This window comes from Pongo abelii, chromosome 1, assembly GCF_028885655.2.
Source record: "Pongo abelii isolate AG06213 chromosome 1, NHGRI_mPonAbe1-v2.0_pri, whole genome shotgun sequence".
Lineage (NCBI taxonomy): Eukaryota > Metazoa > Chordata > Mammalia > Primates > Hominidae > Pongo > Pongo abelii.
This window is the reverse complement of record NC_071985.2, coordinates 147279692-147301884: the sequence shown is the minus strand read 5'-3', so window position 1 is coordinate 147301884 and position 22193 is coordinate 147279692. Positions and strand designations below refer to the sequence as shown.

Below are 22193 nucleotides of genomic sequence, written 5' to 3'. Positions count from 1 at the left end.
TCACTTTCTATGAACTTTCTATGAATCACATTCCATTAGTACTTTTATACCAAGGGTCTTTCTGGCATTATTGTTTTTTGATTCTCTTCTCCAATTTCTACCCCAAGTTATACTTGTGTCCCGCAAATTTATCTTCTGCTCATCTTCTCATTATCTTTTCATATTTCAAATCTTTTTAAGTCTCCTTAACTAACGTCTCTGGTTTCTTTTTGGTAAAAAACTTATTCCAACTGTAACTAAAAATCAATTTCATTAATGTCCAGTTTTATCATTGCTTTTTAACCATTAAGTACACACATACAATACAGATGTAACAATCTTTTTACTCTCTTACAGTCATATTGCAGTTTCACAGTGGTATAAACTCCAATAAAATTAAGAATTTTTTTTCAGTACGTGAGATCAAACTGTATACAGAGCTGCCATAACGTATAAGTTAAGCCATGTATATACATTAATACATACATATATGTTCCAATAACATGTTGAAGATTTCCCAGTTTTTTTTTCTTTAAGTTATTGCTAGACATATCAAAACACAGTATAAAACTGGTCATCACAACACCCTTCTGCAGTAATGAGAGTGGACTAGGAATGTGATGAAAGGCACAGAATTCATAAGACTTGAATAAGTAGATCCAAATTTGTTATCACTAATGGCTCAAACAATGTGGAGCCACTGATTTTCTGAAGTGAATATAAGAAATAGTAGTTAATAGTATTTATCCAGGCTTCTAGTACAAGACATCGTACTAGGAGTTTCTCAAGTAGAAAACTTGTCTCACAAGGGTAAGTTACATAAACTCCAAAGAAGAAAGGGCAACTGATAGAAGATTAGTTCTCTTGTTGTTAGACAGTGCGTTGTACAGCCTTTCTGTTTAGTGAGGTTCTACTAAAGGGAATGCCAACTTTGTGGTTGACATGGGTGATCCTTGGGTTTGGTCACGCATGAAATTAACAAATAAAAAAGTTTTCAAGGCCAGGTGTGGTGGCTGATGCCTGTAATCCCAATGCTTTGGAGTCCGAGGTGGAAGGATTGCTTGAGGCCACGAATTTGAGACCAGCCTGGGCAAAAGAGCGCAACCCTGTCTCTACCAAAAACAACAACAACAAAAAAATTAGCTGAGTGTGGTGGTACAAGCCTGTTGGGAGGCTGCAGTGAGAGGACCATTCGAGCCCAGGAATTTGAGGAAGCTATGCTCATACCACTTGTACTCCAAGATCCCATCTCAAAAAAAAAAAAAAAAAAAAAAAAGAAAGAAAGAAAGAAAGAAAAAAGAAAAAAAAAGTTTTCAGTTTATGGAATTAAGCAATTAAGCATATTAAAAAGCCAGGGCCTAATAAGTACTATGCTGATCAAGTGCAAAGGAGAGCTCTTAATATGAATAAACGGGTCTTACAAGTCAATTAATTCAAGAGGCTATAAAATACATTTTTTAAAAGAGTTAAGCTTATTTTTCACACAAAGAAAAAATTCCAATCACCCATTGACAATACCCCAATCAGCCAACAGCCCATCAATGCAGAGTCTGCCACCGTTGTCTGGAAGTTTTCACTTTCTTCTTCCAGAAAAAATGCTCAATTTTCATTGCCAAGGTTCTTGGTAGATTCACTCTTCACTAGAAAAAAATAAGTGAACATACAGTCAAGTGTTTATACTTTTCTGTTTAGCTTGCTCTGTCCCTCTTCTCTCCCTCCTTCTGATGTACAGCAAAAGCACTGCTCAGAGGGACACACAAACCGCGTCATGTCCCAGGCAGCTAGGATATACAATTCTGGCCACAATAAATAGAGAAACGATGTCTGAAAGTGGCAATTATATTTTGTGAGGTAACATCCTTCCCGACTCTGTGGAAGACTTGGGAATGGTCACTTCACAATGTGGTTATGATCCATATTCATGCCACTGAATAGATCACTATTATCCTGGCCGGCCACTTGTGGCTGGAATAAATTTTTTCCATGATTTTTTTTTAAACTTAATTGAGGGTCAGTATATGTTGAGTGAATGTGGAGTGACAGAAGACTAGCTAATCGCCATCTCCTTCCTTTCACAGGAAAAAGAATAGAAATGGGGCTCTTCTGACACCCCTGTCTTGCTTAGAGCAAGCAAGACTAACTATGACTCACTCACTAAACTGAGAGTTCCTGGAGGACAGAAACTCGACCTTTCTTCTCTGTATCTATCCTCACAATTTAGAGTATGTTTGCTGAATCAATGTAACTGCAAATCATTCTGCCTTTTAGTGTTTTTTCCCTAAATCTGCAAAATGGGAACCGGAGTAAGTGTTCTATTTCATGGTCTTGTGAAGCTAAAAGGAAATAATAGGTAGTAACTCTTTAAAAATTGTCATGGTAAAATATAGGTTATTTTGAGGCTTATAGCTGTTATCTCCATTGAGTAGATAAGAAAAATAAAGCTCAGAGAGGCAGAGCAAATGCTCAAGGGCCCACAGCTTATAAAAGCTGATGCTAGAAGCACACACCTGGACTGCCTCATATTCCAACTGACAAGTTCCCTGGGGTTTGCTGTTGTACCTAGACTTCAGATTGTACCAGCAACCACAATAGTGTTTACTGAACCCTTTCTAAGAGTAAGGCACTGAAATAAGTTCCATCCAAGATATCACCCCAATCTTTGTGAAATTTTATGAACTTTAGCAGTCCATCCAGTGCCTCCATATTATAAGTTTTTTTCCTTCTCTGGCTGTCTCTGTACTTCAGGCAAACTCTATTTTAGCATCTATTGTATAATAAGTTTTACATGTGTGTTCCAGTGCCAAAAATCCTCCTCTCTCTCCCTGCAAAAGGAAAAGAAAGAAAAGAGAAGTAAGGAAGAATGAGGAAAGGTGAGCGAGGGAGAATGGATGAAAGATTTACTGGCCCAATAAGAGACTGATATATGAGTAGCTGCTATGCCAGCTATTTTCACTAATTCCAGTAATCAATTTTGGGTTGGAGTCCTTCTCTAAAGACTGAGGCATTTTCTAATCCTGAGTTATACTAGAACATCAAAAAGTTTATTTTGCTGACATTTCTAAATTAATAAAAATTTGTAGCAGTATGGGGACATTTTCCCCTTTCTTTGCCTATTGAAGGTGCCCAGTTTTCTTCTTTGAATAGGGTTCTTTCCTTAGATTGAAATGCAGCATGCTTTTCTCCCTCATCTAAATCTGCTAGTCTTAACAACAGCCTGTGAAGCAAGTTACACCATTCTGAGCACTTCTCACTGGATTGATACAAGGTAGGTAATCAGCACTTAGCATCTCCGATCTAGTGGAGTATCTAAATAGCTCTATCTTTTCCAGTTAACCTTTTCCATTACTGAAAAGCAACAAACAAAATCTTGGCTACTGCTGATTAATATAGGCAGACTCAAAAATTATGGCAATCTACAATCATAACAAATATTAGAACAACCATCAGGTGTGGGAACTACTGAATCCCAGACCAGAAACACATGTACCCCCAAATTAGGAAACAGACAACTTGTACTATGAACTCAGGATCAAAATCCAACTTTTTTACCTCCAGAGAGGGAAGGAATTTCAAGGCTTTCCAAAGAAAATGCCCTCTTCTTACATAATCCCCTTCCCTCATCAAGGGATCACCCTGCAAAATATCTGATGCTGTGAGAATGTATAAAGAAACAGACACCTTGAAGTACTTACAGAAAGAAACGCATGTACAGGAAGACCTGGGCATTACTTATAAGGTGTGTGTACTTATGATGTGGCAAAACTGGTATGGTTTTAAAATCCTGTCAGATACTTTTAGTTCTTTGCTAACACAGTTCTAAATAATCCTCTGTACTAAAAGCATGAGTCATTTGTGTTCCTGTAAATAAGTCAAACATCATATATCCACCAGAAAAATAGCAAATTTTACTCAATAAGGCTCCCAGTACGCTAGTCAAGTAGTCTTTTCTTATTGCTTCATTACAGGAAGCCTTACTTGAATGTACATTCCTAAACAAGGTGAAAGGAGAGCTGTGTGTGCTGTTTATTTATACAGAAGGTGTTTGCCCTAGCTACTAATCTACATTACTAAACAACTTTTCCCAAAACCAACATTTGAGAGAGCACTGTGTGAATTTATTAAGAAAAAAGCAACATAATACAAAGCTTAAACAAAGTGAAACTGGCCATTTAAAACTAAAATTCCTAATTTATTCTGAGAAAAAAATATTCTCAAAGTGTGAAAAATATTAATGTCAAGAATAAAAATAAGATTTAGAGGCCCATAATTTATTATTAGAAACATCGTGTTTGCTAACTAAAATCTGGTTTCAAGTTGTAGCACTGATAGAATTTTGGCCACTTTGAAAAACATTTTTTTCTATTAATTTTTGCAAAGAAAAAACACTATGCACAACAGAGAATACCTTACAATATAGGTCACTGCATCTTACAGCCTGTAATGCTGGTATAACAATAAAACTTAAACTACCCATTTCAAATACTACTTAAAAAATAGTATCAATCCAAGACAAAGATTCTATGCTCCTCTGGAGTTTGTTACAACAAAACCTGGCCTGTATCTGTAATTCTTTTCGTTGAAAGTGCTATGTAATAGTTTTGGATTAAGGTGGGTAATCTTCCTCACTTAAAGGTAGTCACTAAATTTTACTCATCCTCTAAAATCTTGCATTCAGAAACACAGTTAGTTTACTTTAATCAGCAGTTACAAATATAGATGAGTCATTTTATGTACTAAACTTTTCTGTACATTTTTTTCCAGTTCTAGTACTTCCCTATATCACAAAATCAGAGAAACAAAATCAGAGAAAATAAAACCAGTGGGTTTAGAAAAGGAGACAAAGGGTAAAGGCAATGGCATTAGCTTATTCTAAATGCTGCCAAATTTTTAAATATAATGTTCCTTGCAACATTTTCTCCTTCTATATACTAGGCTTTTTTTTTTTTTTAACCATTCAACATTTTCATTGTCAACTAAAAATGTTTTATAATCCCTCATTTTAGAAATGTCTGAAGTCTTAACTATGGAGTAAATGTATGTGATCATGGACAGTTACTTAAAGACTATTAGCTTAAAAAAAGACAAAAAATACATAGAACCCCATGCTAAAAAAAAGTCCTTTTATAGCCATTCAATTTGATTTATTCACTTAAAATTGGTTTTATAAGATTATACGCTCTTAGAAACAGAAGAGTAGCAGCATCGCATTTACCTGGTTCTTCACATTAACTGTAGCTATAGAGTAGATCCTGTAAGTGTGTAAATATAGTGGGAAAACACATATAAAGAAATAAGGGTGGACATATTTTGCTTTGGTTTCTCTAAAGCTATTCTAAGCATTACAGAAACAAATTTACACTTACCTTGGCGAAGAACTTTCATGTCATTATTGGATCCTTTCAATACCACATGTAATGTTGGATACTCAATGATCACTTTGTTCCTCAAATTGTCTAGGAGACTTTTATAAGGATCTAGCTCATAATATCTTATTAATAAAAAACAAAAACAAAAAACCAGGAAACACTCTTAATATTCAAAATTACTAATAGATAAATATATGAGAGTATTTTACATTAAAAATTTTTTAAAGGTGATGACAATTCAGTAGTTACTTCCTTATAGCACAGTAAGTTTAATACCTTCTAAGAAAGGCAGGTACAAGAGCTATTATTATAGAGGTTCTAAAACTAAATTAAAAAAATCAAATATTCTGACATTAGGAAAGCTCTAGAACAAGTTACCAATTTTCTTTTTCTTTTTTTGATATGGAGTCTTGCTTTGTTGCCCAGGCTGGAGTGCAGTGGCACAATCTTGGCTCACTGCAACTTCCATCTCCCAAGTTCAAGCGATTCTCCTGCCTCAGCCTCCCGAGTAGCTGGGACTATAGGTGCGTGCCACCATGCCCGGCTAATTTTTTTTGTATTTTTAGTAGAGATGGGGTTTCACAGTGTTAGCTAGGATGGTCTCGATCTCCTGACCTCGTAATCTGCCTGCCTTGGCCTCCCAAAGTGCTGGGATTACAGGCGTGAGCCACCACGACCAGCCTACAAGTTACCAATTTTCATACCAAGAAATAGTTAAAGACTTTTATATAATATTTATGTTGGCTGGGCACAGTGGCTCACACCTGTAATCCCAGCACTTTGGGAGGTCAAGGTGGGTGGATTACCTGAGGTTGGGAGTTTGAGATCAGCCTGACCAACATGGAGAAACCCCATCTCTACTAAAAATACAAAATTAGCTGGCCGTGGTGGTGCATGCCTGTAATCACAGCTACTCGGGAGGCTGAGGTGGGAGAATCGCTTGAATCCAGGAGGCGGAGGTTGCAGTAAGCTGAGATCGCGCCATTGCACTCCAGCCTGGGCAAGAAGAGTGAAACTCTGCCTCAAAAAAAAAAAATAATAATATTGATGTTATTTTTCTTGAATAAAAGAATGATGAGCTAACTATTCGAATTCCTCAAATATATTTATTTTGAGCCTTAAAGACAACCAATCACCTTATGACAATTTCTAGTAACATGGCAATAAAATAACTGGTTACAAAATTGGCTTTTGTAAAAAAAGTCAATTATTCTAATTATAACTGGTTTCCAGAAATTTATATTGCCATGTAAAATTTAAGAAATACAGAGTTTATCATGACATAGCTGCCAAATGTGTCACAGGTAATTAGATGCTAATGGTCATTAAAGTATGAAATTCTCAAATCATTACTTTAAAAAAATAAGTTTGAGGTGACTGAAAATGCATCCCTAGAACATTCATTCTTGCTTGCTTTCTGGGGTGGGAGTGAAAGGGGTGGGATTCTATCTAGCTCACTAGCGGGTACATATGAGAATATGTTGGCATGTTAATGTCATTTCATGTCAAAGAAGAAAAAGTTGAGAACATGTCAACCAGTCTAGTGCAGAAGTTCTCCAGCATTTTTATTCATCTCTACCAATGACAGGTGATATTCACATGCAAAACACATATCTCATAAGATCCAGCCTAATGGCTGTAACTCCATCCTTTTATCTCCTGCTCAAAAAAGCACACTGGAACACAAGTGATCAAGAGTGAGGTTATCATTGGGATACATTTAAATTTGCTGTAATTTTAAGAGTAAATCATTCACAAACTTTGGTATTTCTTAATTAGTAAAAAATTATCTGCACCATAATCATAGCTGACTAAGACATGCAGGACACTTATTAAGAAATGTGATGTAGTGATTTCTCCATGTTCTGAGTTTGTCTCACGCAATCGTTTTCAAATCAGGAAAAATATAAAAGTGCTTAACAAAATGCAGAGCCAAGCTTACTAAAGTTAGAGAACAACTGTAAAACCAAAACTTTACTTATGCTTCCCTGACCACACACCCCAGCCTGGAATTATTCATTTTAAAATTGCAGAATATTCTTTATGTTGAAAAGAAACTTGAAATGCAAAATACTGTTTTTCTAAACCAGCCACCTTAGTGCCCATAGATCACAGAATTCATACATTCTTTTCCCTGTGTGTAATGTAATACAGATACACTTACAATACTTTAAAAGTGTTTCCAGCATTCAAGGATTAAATGCTTCACATCTTTTAAACATTATTTCTCTTTGAAATAAGCAGTTTTTTTTTCAAAGTTAGTAGCAATTATATAAAAAAGAAAAATGAGATTGTATCAGATACCTAAGTATAAGATTAACTTACAAAGTAAAATATAAAATGGTGATAACTAAATTTTTCTTGGGAGGAAATAAGACCTGGACTCTCAAACAGGAACTTTTCAAGTGGCATCCTACAAGCACTTGCAATAACTTATCTTCTGTGCACTTTAGCTAAATCATAAGGCTTCTAATGAAAGGCATTTTTCAAATAAGGGAATGTTTTTTACTTGTTTCAGTTTTTGGTATTTAATTTTCAGTGCATATTTAATGTTTTAGGTATCTTATTTCTTTTTGTAATATTAAATCTTAATTGGGTTTCTCTAGATTTCCAAAGCTGAAACCAAGAGGCAACAAAAAGAGTTCTTCGAAGGCCACATGGGAATCAGAGCCTAAAATTATTGCTGATATAAAATATGTTCCTAGCAGATGAATGTTCAGAGGTACATAAAAATTACTACGCAACAAGTTAAACATGCTTTGGATCCTAAAACTGTAATGATTACACTTATTTGGATCCTGAAACTGTAATGATTATACTTAAAAAAACTTGGTTCCTGTTTTACATGCTAAGCAGGCACTTACAAAGCACTAAGCATGCAAAGATTTATAAGAGGCCTGTCAACTAATAAATTATTTTAAAAATATTTTATGCAATGAAAATCTGGTATGTTGTGTGGTTTTGATTAGAATCAGTGGATTTTATTTAGTTTTTAGCCTAAAATGTTGCAAACTTCTAATCAGCAATACGCTATTGAGTGTCAGTAAGCTTCTGGGCCACAGCTTTCCAACCTGTTAAATGAAGCGTTCAGATTTCACTAAATAATCTTTTAGCTGAAATTCTGAATTTCTTAGATTTTTCTACTATAAGTGGTTACTCTTAATCTACCATTAATATTTATCAGTAATTTAAAAGTAAATTTTGTAAACTGTTCATAAAGAAAGCCTATCAGACACATATGGGGTTAACATTTTATGGACTTGGAATTCAGTTAAATGAAGCAATAACTTTTATTGGTTGTTTGGGTTTGGAGGTTAACGCTGAGTTAAAGTTCTGGCTCCATCATTCACTGGTCTGTGATCTTGGACAAGTTACTTAAGTTATTTAATCCTGTTTCCATGCTTGAAAATGGGGATAATGACAGTATCACTTCAGAGAGTTACTGTGAGGGCTAAATGATAAAACACAGAAACTGCTCACTCATTTATTTAAGCCCTAAGCACAATGTGTTTGTTTTATATTTTTATTTACCAAAAATAACAACACTTTCCTATAGAAACTTTAGTTCAGGACAAAGTCACTGGATTCCATTAGCAGTGAACATACTGCCTTTATGTGCATTTTGCATTTTAAATGTAGCCTTACAACTTTCTGTATGACCTTCAAATCATTATTTTATTGTCACATTTACTTCCAAGAAGATAAAGGTACTTTGAATGTTTCTGTTTCCATTATCTTGAACCAAGTTTTAAGAGCCCAGCTTTGCACTGCCTAAAACATTTAGGTTTAGCTCCTTTGCAAGCCATTAAGCTACTGAATCCTAAGGGACAGCTTTATCTTTTTGAAATTTTCACAAACTCTGGTATTTCCATTAGTATAATGTCTCTGCTACCATAAGACAAACTACTTAGGTTTGGAGGAATTAAGATACTACCATTTGTCTTTTCTCTTGCCCTCTGGGACCCTTCTTAGACATTTCCTCTTGTTATTTCACTTGCTCACCCTCACAGGCTCACTGGCTGACCCTGCTCTGGGCAGCCTCATGGGGGCATTATGAGGGCAGAATGGCTCAGTGGGCCAAACAGGTGTTACAGTGACATTATATAAATAAAAGTTGTCATGATAATCAAGGGTGTGCTTTTAATCTTGACTCTGTCACTAACTTTCAAAGAAACAGGCCAAGCTCTTGAACTTCTTTCTCTGTACTTTATTAGCAAATTAGCGTGCTTTTTAAAAAAAACTCCTCATAACCCCAAAAGACAAGTTTTTAAAGAAAGGAAATCACAAACCACTTTATGTCCCATCTGATCATTGACACTCTAATGGATCATCGCCCCTTCCACCTGCTAAAAAATACCAAAACTAAGTTGGAATTTCTCCAAATTTAGCAATCTAGTAGCAGGCCCTAGGCCACAGTATTTTTCCACTAAAATAAGATCATTGAATTAGGTGATCGCCAAGATCCCTTCAGCTCTAAATTTCTACAATTTTTGATACTTAACCTATATTTTTTTTCACAGTTGTATTTATTTCTCAATCTAGGTTTCTAGATTAAAAGTTCAACTAAATTATTCCAAAAAACAGTTTTAATTCTTCTTTTATTTAAACTTTAAAAGGTATTATTTAAAATTTCTCCAAATAATACTTCTGTGTAACAATTTTTGCAACTCATAATGTTCAAGTCATATAGAAAAGGATTTTGCCAAAGTTAATCTTTTTCTCACCCAATCTCTCTTAGTTTTCGTATTTTAAAAATCACAGTAGTTAAATTAGTGGTCTGATGCACTTTGTTTTGGGATTTTTATATATCCACGTAAATGAGGACGATACCTGCTTGACATGGAGAGTAGATCATGAATTGTGTAGCAGACATATGCCTTAATTCAGAAAGCTCACCAGTTCAGAACTGCATTTGGTAAATTATCCTATTCTAACCATGATATTTAAACTACGGATGTGGTTAAGTAAAATAGCCAACTATATATTTTAAAATCTGTTTTAAAGAGGGGCTAACAAGGCTCTGACTTGTTCTAGATATTATTTCTTTGAAATCTTTTCTGATTTTCACTGGTAAATTCAATTACTTTTAAATCCACAAGGCTTGAGTTCCAGTCTTATCACTGGTCCTTATGAGCTATGACTCCACAAGGAGACTCAGTTTTGCTCATCAATATAGTGGTAGGAAAGATACCTACTCATGGGTTAGTTTGTAAGGACTATAACAGGTAAAAATGTTTCCAAAGTGTAACTTGCTAAGCTAGCGTCAGTAATAAGATTTTATACTTCAAAAGTAATTTGGCACTCCTAGCAAGGAAATGACATACTTATCAGGAATTATATTTATGATTTATAACAGGGACAGAGGCTAGTTAGTAGAAAAAGCACGAACTGAACTCTTGACAAACAGGTCTGAGTCCAAATCTTAGCCTTATAAACTGTACAAACTTAGTTTCTTTGGGTAAGTCAATTTTTCAGAGCCTAAGATTCCTAATCAGGTAAAGTAGAGAAGACATAGTACATACTTTATTAGAATTAATGCATGTGAAAATGTTATAAGCATTAGCCTGGCATTTATTCTTCAATTGATTCCTCAAATATTTACTTAGTGTCTACTATGCACAGGTAGTCTGCTAGGTAATGGAAGTTCATAGAAATAAACTTTACACTTTATGGGGGGAGGCAGACAAATAAACAGCTGTTGCATTCATTGGCACAAGTATCATAATAGAAATGTAAAGCAACACTGGCTAGTAATGGTTTTTCCTTTCTATAGTTAGTATTCTTTTCAAGATCTCTTGTAAGGCAGGTCTGGTGGTAACAAACTCCCTCAACATTCACTTATCTGAAAAGAATCTTATTTCTCCTTTGCTTAAGAAACTTAGTTTAGCTGGAAATGAAATTCCTGGTTGAAGATTTTTTTCTTAAACGATGTTGAATATAGGCCCCCAAACTCTCTGGCTTGTAAAGGGTTTCTGCTGTTAGCCTGATGGAGGTGACCCATCTCTGTAGCCACTCTGTAGGTGACCTGCCCCTTCTCTCTAGCTGCTTTTCATTTCATTCTTTCTTTCATTTCGACCTTGGAAAATCTGATGATTATGTGTCTTAGGGATGATCTTCTTGTGGAGAATATTGCAGGGGGTCTATGTATTTCCTGAATTTGACTGTTGACCTATCTAGCAAGGATGGGGAAGCTTTCATGGACGATATCTTAAAATGTGTTTTCCAAGTTGTTTGCTTTCTCCCCGTCCCCTTCAGGGATGCCAATGATTCGTAGATTTGGCCTCTTTACATAATCCCATATTTCTCAGAGGTTTTGTTCATTCCTTTCATTCATTTTTCTTTATTTTTGTCTGCTTTATTTCAGAGAACCCATCTTCAATTTCTGAGATTCTTTCCTCAGCTTGGTCTAGTCTGCTGTTAATACTAGTGATTGCACTGTGAAATTCTTGAAGTGTATTTTTCAGCTTTGTCAGATCTGTTAGGTTCATTTTTACATTGGCTATTTTGTCTGTCAGCTCCTGTACTGTTTTATTGTGATTCTTAGTTTCCTTGGATTGGGGCTTGCCATTCTCCCGAATCTTGATGCATTATCCTTAGCAAACTAACGCAGGACAGAAAACCAAATGCCACACGTTCTCACTTATAAGTGGGAGCTAAATGATGAGAACTCATGGACACAAAGAACTAGGAACTAGGTGAAGGTGGAGGGTGGGAGGAGGGAAAGGAGCAGAAAGAATACTGGGTACTAGGCTTAGTACCTGCGTGACGAAATAATCTGTACAACAAACCCCTGTGACATGATTTTACCTATATTACAAATCTGTACATGTACCCCTGAACCTAAAAGTTAAAAAAAAAAAAAAGTAAAGCTAAGTAGATCCTCAGTAAATATTCTCTCTTGTTCTGTTGTTGTTTTGTTTTGTTTTGAGACAGAGTCTCGCTCTGTTGCCCAGGCTGGAGTCCAGTGGTGTGATCTCAGCTCACTGCAATCTCTGCCTCCCGGGTTCAAGTGATTCTCCTGCCTCAGCCTCTTGAGTAGCTGGGACTACAGGTGTATGCTGCCACATCCGGCTAATGTTTGTATGTTTAGTAGAGACAGGTTTCACTATGTTGGCCAGGCTGGTCTCGAACTCCTGACCTCAGGTGATCTGCCTGCCTCAGCCTCCCAAACCTCTCTTGTTCAGTACCAACATCCAAATGTTCTTTGTTCTTGCAGGCTGCACAGGGCCTTCACTATCTAGGTACTTCAGTTCCTAACCCTAGCTAACACCTCTCCTTAATTGGTTCGTGTTCTTTTTTTGCTCAATTTTATTGAGGTATAATTGACAAATAGGAATTATATATATCTAAGGTATACAATTTGATTTTTATTTTTTTTTTGTAGAGACAGGGTCTCCCTATGTTGCCCAGGCTGGTCTCAAACTCCTGGACTCAAATGATCCTCCTGCCTCAGCCTCCCAAAGTGCTGGGATTACAACAGGTGTGAGCCACTGTGCCGGCCTCAACTTGATATTCTGATGTATGTATATGTTGTGAAATGATATCATAATCAAGCTAATTAACATATCCATCACCTTACATGACATTTTTTTCTTTTTTCTTGTGATAAGAACACTTAAAATGTACCCTCTTAGCAAATTTCAAGTATACAATACAGTATTGCTAATTATTTGTTTCTTAAAATTCTTTCTCCTCCATGCACTTTTTTCCCCTCTAATTAATGTAGGGATTTTAAATCTCAATCTTTAGTCTTAATCTTGCTAACAAAACATACATTTCCTCTGAAGCTAAAACTGAATGCAAGTGTCTCATCAGTATAGACTCTTACATCTTCAGTCTTTATTAGGATGTATATTACCTTGCAAAATATGATTAGGTTCCTCAGAGAAACTTTTGCTTAGAGGTTCAACAGTCCATGAATTAACTACATTATAGAATGGTATTATTTTAGAGTTGGCAGGAACTTACAACACAGTCTTTTTTGTCTTCCAGTTAAGTATACTGAAGCCCTGAGAAGTTAAGTATCTTACTCAGGGTCTCTCAAGAAAATGCAGAGTTGGGACTATAAAGCCAATTTTGTGATTTCTTTCACTCAACTGTGTGCTTGTTCATTCATTCCTCATTCAACAAATATTTACTGAGAGTCTACCATGTTCCAGACACTGTTCTTGGCACTGGGAATACAATGGTGTACTATAAGGAATTTACTAGAGGTGAAAGGACAAAGACTTTCCAGGAAGAAAGTATATGTGTAAGGTAAAGATAGGAGGAGAGAGCTAGGTCTACGGAACTGGGTAGAGAGCGGATATATTTAAAGTACTGAGCAGAGAATGGGTATCGGAATACACATAGAATTCACAGTTTTGGTGCCTAACATTTAAATTGGCCACAAAATATTCTATAACGTAACTAGGATGGGTAAGTTTAGTAGATTAACATTATGTTAAAATATCACTTGTTTTTAGAGAAAACTCACATTTTATATTTCACATAATTTCCTTAACCAAGAATCAAAATAGAATATATTTGAAGTGAGATTATCACTATAGAAATTGTAGGCTTGCAATCTGCCAAGAATTTGACCATCACATCACTTTGGATCACTTCAAATACAGCCTCTCAAACTAACGTTCTCAGGCTCAAGGCTACTGAGACCTCAATAGTTGAGTTTATATCTGTCCGGTAAACACTCACTGAACTGTGCCAACTAGCTGAGCTTCAGCTTTCTTAAAGCTAAGTTAACAATTCTTATCATAAAACTGCTTTAACAAGAATACCACATACGAAGCCCATATGAAGATGATACTGGAAGAGTATCATCTTTGAGATGATAAAAAAGTTTAGCAAACCACTCGACATATTCCCTTTCTGCATGTGGACATTCTTCAGGTTAACTCTAACAATTTCTAATCCTTAAATGATGATTCCTTTGTTCTGTAATAGAATATAGAATTGCTATAATCCTTAAATGATGCTTCCTTTGTTCTTTGTTTTATTCTCGCTTTCTTTTAGAATCTATATCCAAAATGTGGTCGAAAGTTAATGCCATTCTGAACACATACTCATCCTGACCATGATTACTTTGATAAATAAACAACAATCCCAAAAAGGTATAACAAAGAACTGTGGTTGGGTTTCACATAATCTGAGAACATGCATTATGATTATTTATGGTGCTGAGAGGCATGTACCATATTGCAAAGAACATACTAAGGCTTTGAGTGCAGGCAGACCTAGGTTTGGATCTAGGTTCTACCATTTAGTGGTTATACAGCTGTAGACGGGTTATCCATTTAATTATAATATAATTACAATATGTATAAAGTGCTTACCAGAGTACCTAAATAGTAGTAAGGCACTCAATAAAAGTTTGTCATTCATACTTACTATATTCCATAAAGATACCTATTAGCCCCCAGATTTAACCTTGATTTTAAATCACTCTTGCAGGAAACAATTCTTGTGTGTGTTTGAGAAAACTTATTTAGGGTCTTCACATTGTTTTGCTTAAACATAACCTAAAATAATTGTGAAAAACAATGATACTTTTGTACATTCTTAAATTGACATCCTACAAGTTTAAGTAGATGCAAAGAACATAATTTATGGTGTATTGTGAATATTGATGATTTAAAATGAAATATATCACCCTTAAGTAAATTCACTAGACTGTAAATATCACGGTAATTTAACACCAATATCATCCATTAAAAAAAAAAAAGAATAATGGCCACGTGTGGTGGCTCACACCTGTAATCCCAGCACTTTGGGAGGCCGAGGCAGGCAGATCACTTGAGGCCAGGAGTTTGAGACCAGCCTGGCCAATATGGCAAAACCCTGTCTCTCTACAAAAATACAAAAATTAGCCAGGTGTGGTAGTGTGTGCCTGTGATCCCAGCTACTTGGGAGGCTGAGGCACGAGAATTGCTTGAATCCAAAAGCCAGAGGTTGCAATGAGCTGAGATTGCGTGACTGCACTCTAGCCTGGGCAACAGAGTGAGACTCACTCACTCACTCTCTCTCTCTCAAAAAAAAAAAAAAAAAATATATATATATATATGTATATATATGCTCTGCTTTCCAAGTTAGAAATCTTACTTGTTCTCTGACTTTGTTTTTCCATTCCGATTCTCCTGCAGAATTTTATACCAAGTAGTATGTTTATACTTGACCTTCTCTGCAACAAAAATGTCATGTAAAGTAAAATTTAATTTCATTACCTATGACCTTTACGTTTTAAATAATAAAATTTCTTCTGAACTGAATAATTTTAACTATTATTAACATCAAATTGATCAAAACATCACAAATATATTACAAACAAATTATTTTTGAAAAACATCTCAACATGATGGACAAGCACTGATGATGGCATCTTCTATTAAAGGCATGGTTGTTCACTATTGATTCTTAGATTAAATGATTTTCCCCCATTTATCAACTTGGTATCCATTAACAGAATCAAATTTCAAAAGGAAAACAAGAGGAAGTTTACGTAATCCTATCTAGAGAACAAGCTCCTATTCTTCACAAATTCTTCAACACAGTTATTTTCAGGGGATCTTAGGCAGAAATGTCTCTGGCTGTTTACATAAGAAAAGACATCTGAAAATAGTTAACACTGTTCTTAGAAATTCTGGAATTCCTTCAGTGTTCTCCAGTATATACTTAATTCTGCACTATTCTCAAAATAATTTTTAAGTTCTAACTTTTAACACACATCTTACAAATTTCCTATTTAGAGTATCTTCAAAGTATATTTTTCAATTATTCACCATAAGTCTAAAACAAAGTCATCTAATTTTCCATTTCTAGTTCAATTAGGCAAAGAGCACAGACTAATCTTTAAGGAGGTAAAATGTGATAAAAAAAAAATCCATTCTAATATAAATTGACATGCTTCTTTATACAACTTCAACAACTCAACTGAATATATCTACCAAAAACTTATGTCACATGTTAGACATTGTGTGGGAACCAAAAATGTCCTCAAGGAGTTTACCAACCTGGCCAGTGTTTCTCAAAGTGTGGTCCCAGGAAAAACTTATATCACAGTCACCCTTGGGAGGCAGAGATTGTTAAAGAAAAAATGTAGGTTTCTGGGTCCTATGTAAGATTTACTAAACCAGAACCCTAAGAGAGTGGTTTGGAAATCAACATTTTCAACAACTGCCCTAGACGATTATGATGGATACTGAAATCTGAGAAGCATTGTTCTGAAAAGAAATACTGGTTACACGTTCCACTGGGGAGAGGTTTACAGGAAGGAAGAATAACTGGCCAGTAGTGAAAGGGGGTCTTTTCTTGCTAGTGAGTGGGTGCAAGCCAAAAGAGGTCAGGTGGGCCTCACCTGAGGCCTTTACACAGGTAAAATCAATTTCTCGAAAAGGAGATAGGAAAAAGCATTTTACCTCTTCACTTCACTGAAAATGATTTTAAAATATTTTAGATTAAAGATCAATAAAGTTCCAAGGAAGGTAAAATAGCCTTAGTTTTTAAAATTTAAAAACATCCTCTCAGCATGGAAATAAAATCATCCAAGAGAAATAGCTCATACTTTTGCTGGTTGCTTTTCAAACAAAAAGCATTCCAAAATTATTAACTAAAACCAGCACAGGAGGAAACAACTAATAGGCTCTGTGCAAGTACAACAAGATAATATGCTCATGAACAGTAAAAATTTTTGTGATATCCATGAAATCAAAGCTTAGGTAATACTTTAACCGGGCTTGGGTTTAAATCTAAATTCTTGGCTTTACAAGAAAAATTCTGGAAGCAAAGTGAAGGCAATGGTTTGTCTTTCCATCAAGAAATGATTAAGTCTGGAGTGTCCATGCAAAGATGCCCATGCCCTCCACTGGGCACCTTTTATGCCTTGTATTTTAAGTATCTATCTTTTGGGGTATTTATCACATATCATTCTTCCCACCTAGACTATGAGCTCTTTGAGGGCTAGTCTTGTAGATGTCTATATATCCCTAGGTATTAGCACTGGGCTAGCACATGGAAGGGGCTCAATGAAAATTAACTGAATAAATGAAAAATACAGACCTGATCAATCTTAACTGATACTTTAGGTCAGGTTCACGTATCAAAAAGCCTGACCCTGAGCAGGTACTACACTTTCTGAAGTAACTTTTAAATTATACTAGGCCCTTGTTACAATCTTCTCTCTCTCTCATTTCACGTGTTGAGAATTGAAGCCCCCCAACTGTTTACATGATATACAGATATCATGTAAACCAATTAAAAAACCCTTTAGAGCAGGGATCGGCAAACTACAGCCAGGAGGCCAAATCCAGCCCACTATCTGTTTTTGTAAATAAAGTTTTACTGGACCATATTCTAGTCACGTCCATTCATTTAAGTGGTCTATAGTTACTCACGTGCTACAATGGCAGAATTGATTAATTATGACTAAATGGCCCACAAAGCTGGAAAATATTTACTATCTGGCCATTTATAGGAAACGTTGCCCAAGCCCTGCTTAAGGGTATTAACGTGGCATCAATACCTAGCATACAGCAGGCATATATATATATACAATATATATTTTAATGAATTAGCACACTTATTAAAAAATTAAGACTGAACACTTACTGTGGAAAAGTCACTAACACAACTCTGCAGGAAATATAAAATGAAGATGCCTACGGCAACCACTGTCTTCAAAAGAGAGTTAATCATCATGTGATTTAAGTTTTATTGGGATAAAATCAGTCAAATTTATAGAAACCAATGAGAAATGCAAAACACTTTTAAGGTTCTAAAGATACGGAAATTATATCCAGTTTGGGGGAAGGAAATGAACTCTGTTGCAGACACTGGTAACTAATAGTCTACATAAAAGGAATGGAGAAGAAAGGACAAATGGAAGACTCATTGTGGATGTCAATTATGCAAGGTAAGGTGGCAAGGTAGAAGTCAAGAAGTAGTTGAAGATGCTGAGCTGCAAGGTCTTATGCCTGGCTTACTAGAACAACAGTGCCAGTAACAGAAAATGCGTACCAACATTTGTTGACTGCTTACTCGATGCCAGGAACAGTCAGTCCGTTAAATTCGAAACACACACATCAGGAAGAAATAGATGCAGTGTAATGAAATCCAGACATGTTGAGCTTAAGATTTAATGAGATGTGTAAATGAAGATAGCTGGAAACCAAGATTTGGAGGTTGGGAGAAAGGTTAAAACTATATCTAGATTTGGGAGTAATTTCTACAGAAATAAGGTGACAATATCTTTAGTTCCTGAAATCTCATATTCTTCCAATATCCAATTATGTCAAAAGAAATGTTAACAAACACAACTGGTTATCTGCTCCCTTGTGTTTAGTGGTGAGTGGCCTGTTGGGAATGTATAGCTAATATTACATTTGAAGTATATCCCAGAAGTATAAGAAATTATATGGCTCATGCATGCCTAGAGCCTCAGCTATGCAGGAGGCTGAAGCAGGAAGATTTCTTGAGCTCAGGAGTTCAAGGCTGCAGTGAGGCTATGCTTGTGCTACTGCATTCCAGCCTGGGCAACAGAGTAAGACCCTGTCTCTTAAAAAAATTTTTTTTTTTTTTTCAAAATGAATTTGGTTAAAAGAAGCTGTTAAACAAATAAACAAAAAAAGTAATATATGATACAGTTAACTACTACCAGACATGTGGAATTTAAACACCTCTTACGTTCATTGAGTCATTTCAGCATGATGTTCTAGTTAAAACTCAAAATACTTGAATAATACACAGGAGTGATTTTCTGGGTGCCAGGCACTGTATTAAGTAGCTGACAAGTATTAACTCAAATTAATCTTTACAACGATGCAGTATCATTTCTGTTCTGATTCCCACTTTTAGATGGGAAAACAGGCTTAGTAACTTTCCAAGGTATGCATCAAATTAAAAACACAATTTTGACTTTACAGCAAATCTCTGATGTACATTTTTGCATAAGAGCAAAAAGGTTATTCTGGAAGTTCTCATGATTTGGGTTAGCCTTAGGAAGCAGTTACAATAAACTTTTATTTACTATAATAAATGTACTATTTGTAATGGTGAAACTTTTGGTCTAAAAAGTCTAGTCTAGAACCTCATAAAGTAAAGTAAGGTCTACTCCACAAATTATGTATTCTGGAAGGATAATATTACTATTTTTTACTAGTATACAATTTCACTCTGAAGATATCCTAATAATTAGTAGAGTAAGGTCATTCTTTTTGAAAGTAGTGTTCCTGAAAATGATGCCACCCCTACATGAAACTCAACATGCTCTTAGCCTCTCCAGACCTTACTTTCATCTCTCTGTAAACAGCAATCATGCCAGAAACCGTAGTCACCTTTGATTCCTATTTATCGCTCCCTATAGCCAACTTGATCACGAAGTCTTACTGTTTTTTTTTTTTTTTTTTTGCTAGATTTTTACAGTTTTCTACTGCCAATGAGACAAGATCCAAACAGCGTTCGTATTGGGTCTTGAACTAACTCTTCAACCTTAACTTTTTAAAAAAAGTTTAAAAAATACTGCTCTACATACATCTATACACTCCAACCTCCTCAAATCACTTACTTGCCTTGTTTACGACATAACCACGCCCTTGCACTTCTTAAGGCCCTCTGTACCCTCCCCTAGTCATAGGCCATTCACCTTTAATAAAAATCAAACATCACTTCCACAACAAAGCCTTCTGATGACATGAGGATACCTGCTACCTTCCACATCACTTTTAAGACTTAGACATAGGTTTCTTATGATATATACAGTGTGTCTGTTTTCTCTACTACAACAGAACTGTATTTTATTCATTCTTGTATAAACTCCAATTTTTATTTATATGCCTAGAAGATTAAATGTACTTAATGGTTTTTTTGAATAAATTTGGAAAGAATCATCCTATAACTGCTTAAATCACACACACACACACAAAAAACCACGAAGATTTACAAGTACCAAAGCAGCAAAGTAAACGTAAAAAACAAAATGTATCTAAATTTCTTTCTGGTAAATAGTTCCATAAAAGTAAAATCTAGGCTTAAAATTTAATAGATTTGGAAAACTGTACTTCAATAGACAAAGTTGGTTGTTTTATAAATTCTTCAGTCAGTAGTAACTTAAGTGGGCAGTAATACAACAGCTGCCCTCTGATAGTGCCTGACATTTAGCAACGTAGGCTTTTCTAGTCCAAAACCACTCATTTACTTTCTGAGAATAGAAAGCTGGTAAGAAATAATGTGGCAAAGGGCAAGAATGGCTTTACTAACACAAGCATCTTAATGAATAATCTTCTCCACAGGGGCAGAACACTCTTCTTTACTGCCACAGCCTCAATGTCTAGAACGGTATCTGGACTTTGGCGTACTCACTGTTTGCTGAATGAATAAATGAATTTATTTAAAAAGCTATAATAGCTTTTCTAAGAGATAAATTCAGACCCTATGTATTCTGGAAAGAAAACTCCCAAACAGATCAGTAGTGAATTCCTTAGATTAGACATAAATTCTATGATCGCAATTTAAAAAATAAGCCATGTATGGCAAAGCTAAAACCTGGAAAAAACTTAAGCATGCTCTAGCTGACCAGGTATATCTATATCATGAGACAATTACTATATACCTTCCAAGAATGGAAAATAAAACTAATGGAAACTGGCAACATCAAGTATTTGGTAAAAAGACTTTACTCTGAAGTTACTGTAACACTGTAAATGTAGAATTAAACAGCCACAAAGAAACTACATGTTTCTGATTTCTAAGCACTTTTCAGGAAATAATAAAATGGTTCTATTTAGAATGCTTATCTTAAATTAGAGCTTAACATTTATAACCTATAATAATTTTCCTTAGATGTTCTCTGAATGTACTTTCCTTTAAGGATGTAACTGTAATGTACTTTTCTTTAAGGATGTAACAATCAAATGTAAATGCTCATCTTAGTCCATTCATGAGTATGTTATACAGAGAACATTATGTTTTAAAAATCTGATAAAAAATAAAAATTTATGCCTAAATATATCTCTATACTATCTAACTTCATTACTTATGACTACAAAATACTTATAAAATTGAGGTTCTTTAGAAATTAGCATAACTATGCTTTGTAACTGACCTAATAATCAGAAATATAAAGATGTCCTATGCCAATTTAGGTCCACCTTCAAGATGAAAGCTACCTCAACAGGAATTTCTGACATTATTATTGCTGTCAAATGATGCCATCGCTACTCAAGGCTAAACAGAATGGCAATTTTTAAATTGGACCTGGGACATAACCTTTTCCCCCTTCCTTTGCTTTGGTAGTATTTTCATACATTACTTACTTCGAGTCAATAGCAAAAATGGGAGAATTTGGAAGATGAGCTTTCTCCACAGATAAGGTAGAGTGAAAGTACTTTCATGTTCCTCAGACTGGCTCAGGTTTATCTTTTTCTTTTTTTTTTTCAGAGACGAGGTCCTGCTATGTTGCTCAGCCTTGCCTCAAACTCCTGAGCTCAAGCAATCTGCCTGCCTCAGCCTCCCAAAGTGCTGGGATTACAGGCATGAGCCACAGGCACCCAGCTAGGCTCAGGTTTAGTATCAAATCAGTCTATTCTAGGTATTCCTTATAGTCAACACCACTTACTTTTTACTTTATTAATCTACTATTCCCTTCACTTTGGGGATTAAAAAGGTCAGTTTTGTTTAGTAAAATCCTAAAGTCAGTTCCATGTAATTCATGTTTAAACAAAATAATTTACATTGTTTCCTTGGAATTTACCTCTAGTCAATCATTACATAATTCTTTTATTATCTGTTTCATCTTCTAAATTCAGTTCCTTTCTTGCCATGTGCCATATTTTATCTAATTAGTTCATTTAAATGTTACTC

General features: G+C 35.3%; 1 protein-coding gene across 2 annotated transcripts in view; it reads right to left on the bottom strand.

Annotated features, from left to right (window-relative positions):
* Window positions 1-390: 390 nt before the first annotated feature.
* Window positions 391-22193, bottom strand: part of ZNHIT6 (zinc finger HIT-type containing 6) — a 55699-nt gene continuing 33896 nt past the window's right edge. The window contains 2 exon segments of one of the 2 annotated variants that reach the window (NM_001131210.1): window positions 391-1619; window positions 5343-5467. In NM_001131210.1, coding sequence (NP_001124682.1) covers window positions 1579-1619; window positions 5343-5467 — 166 coding nt within the window. In that variant the 3' untranslated portion in view covers window positions 391-1578. 2 annotated transcript variants of the gene reach the window in all.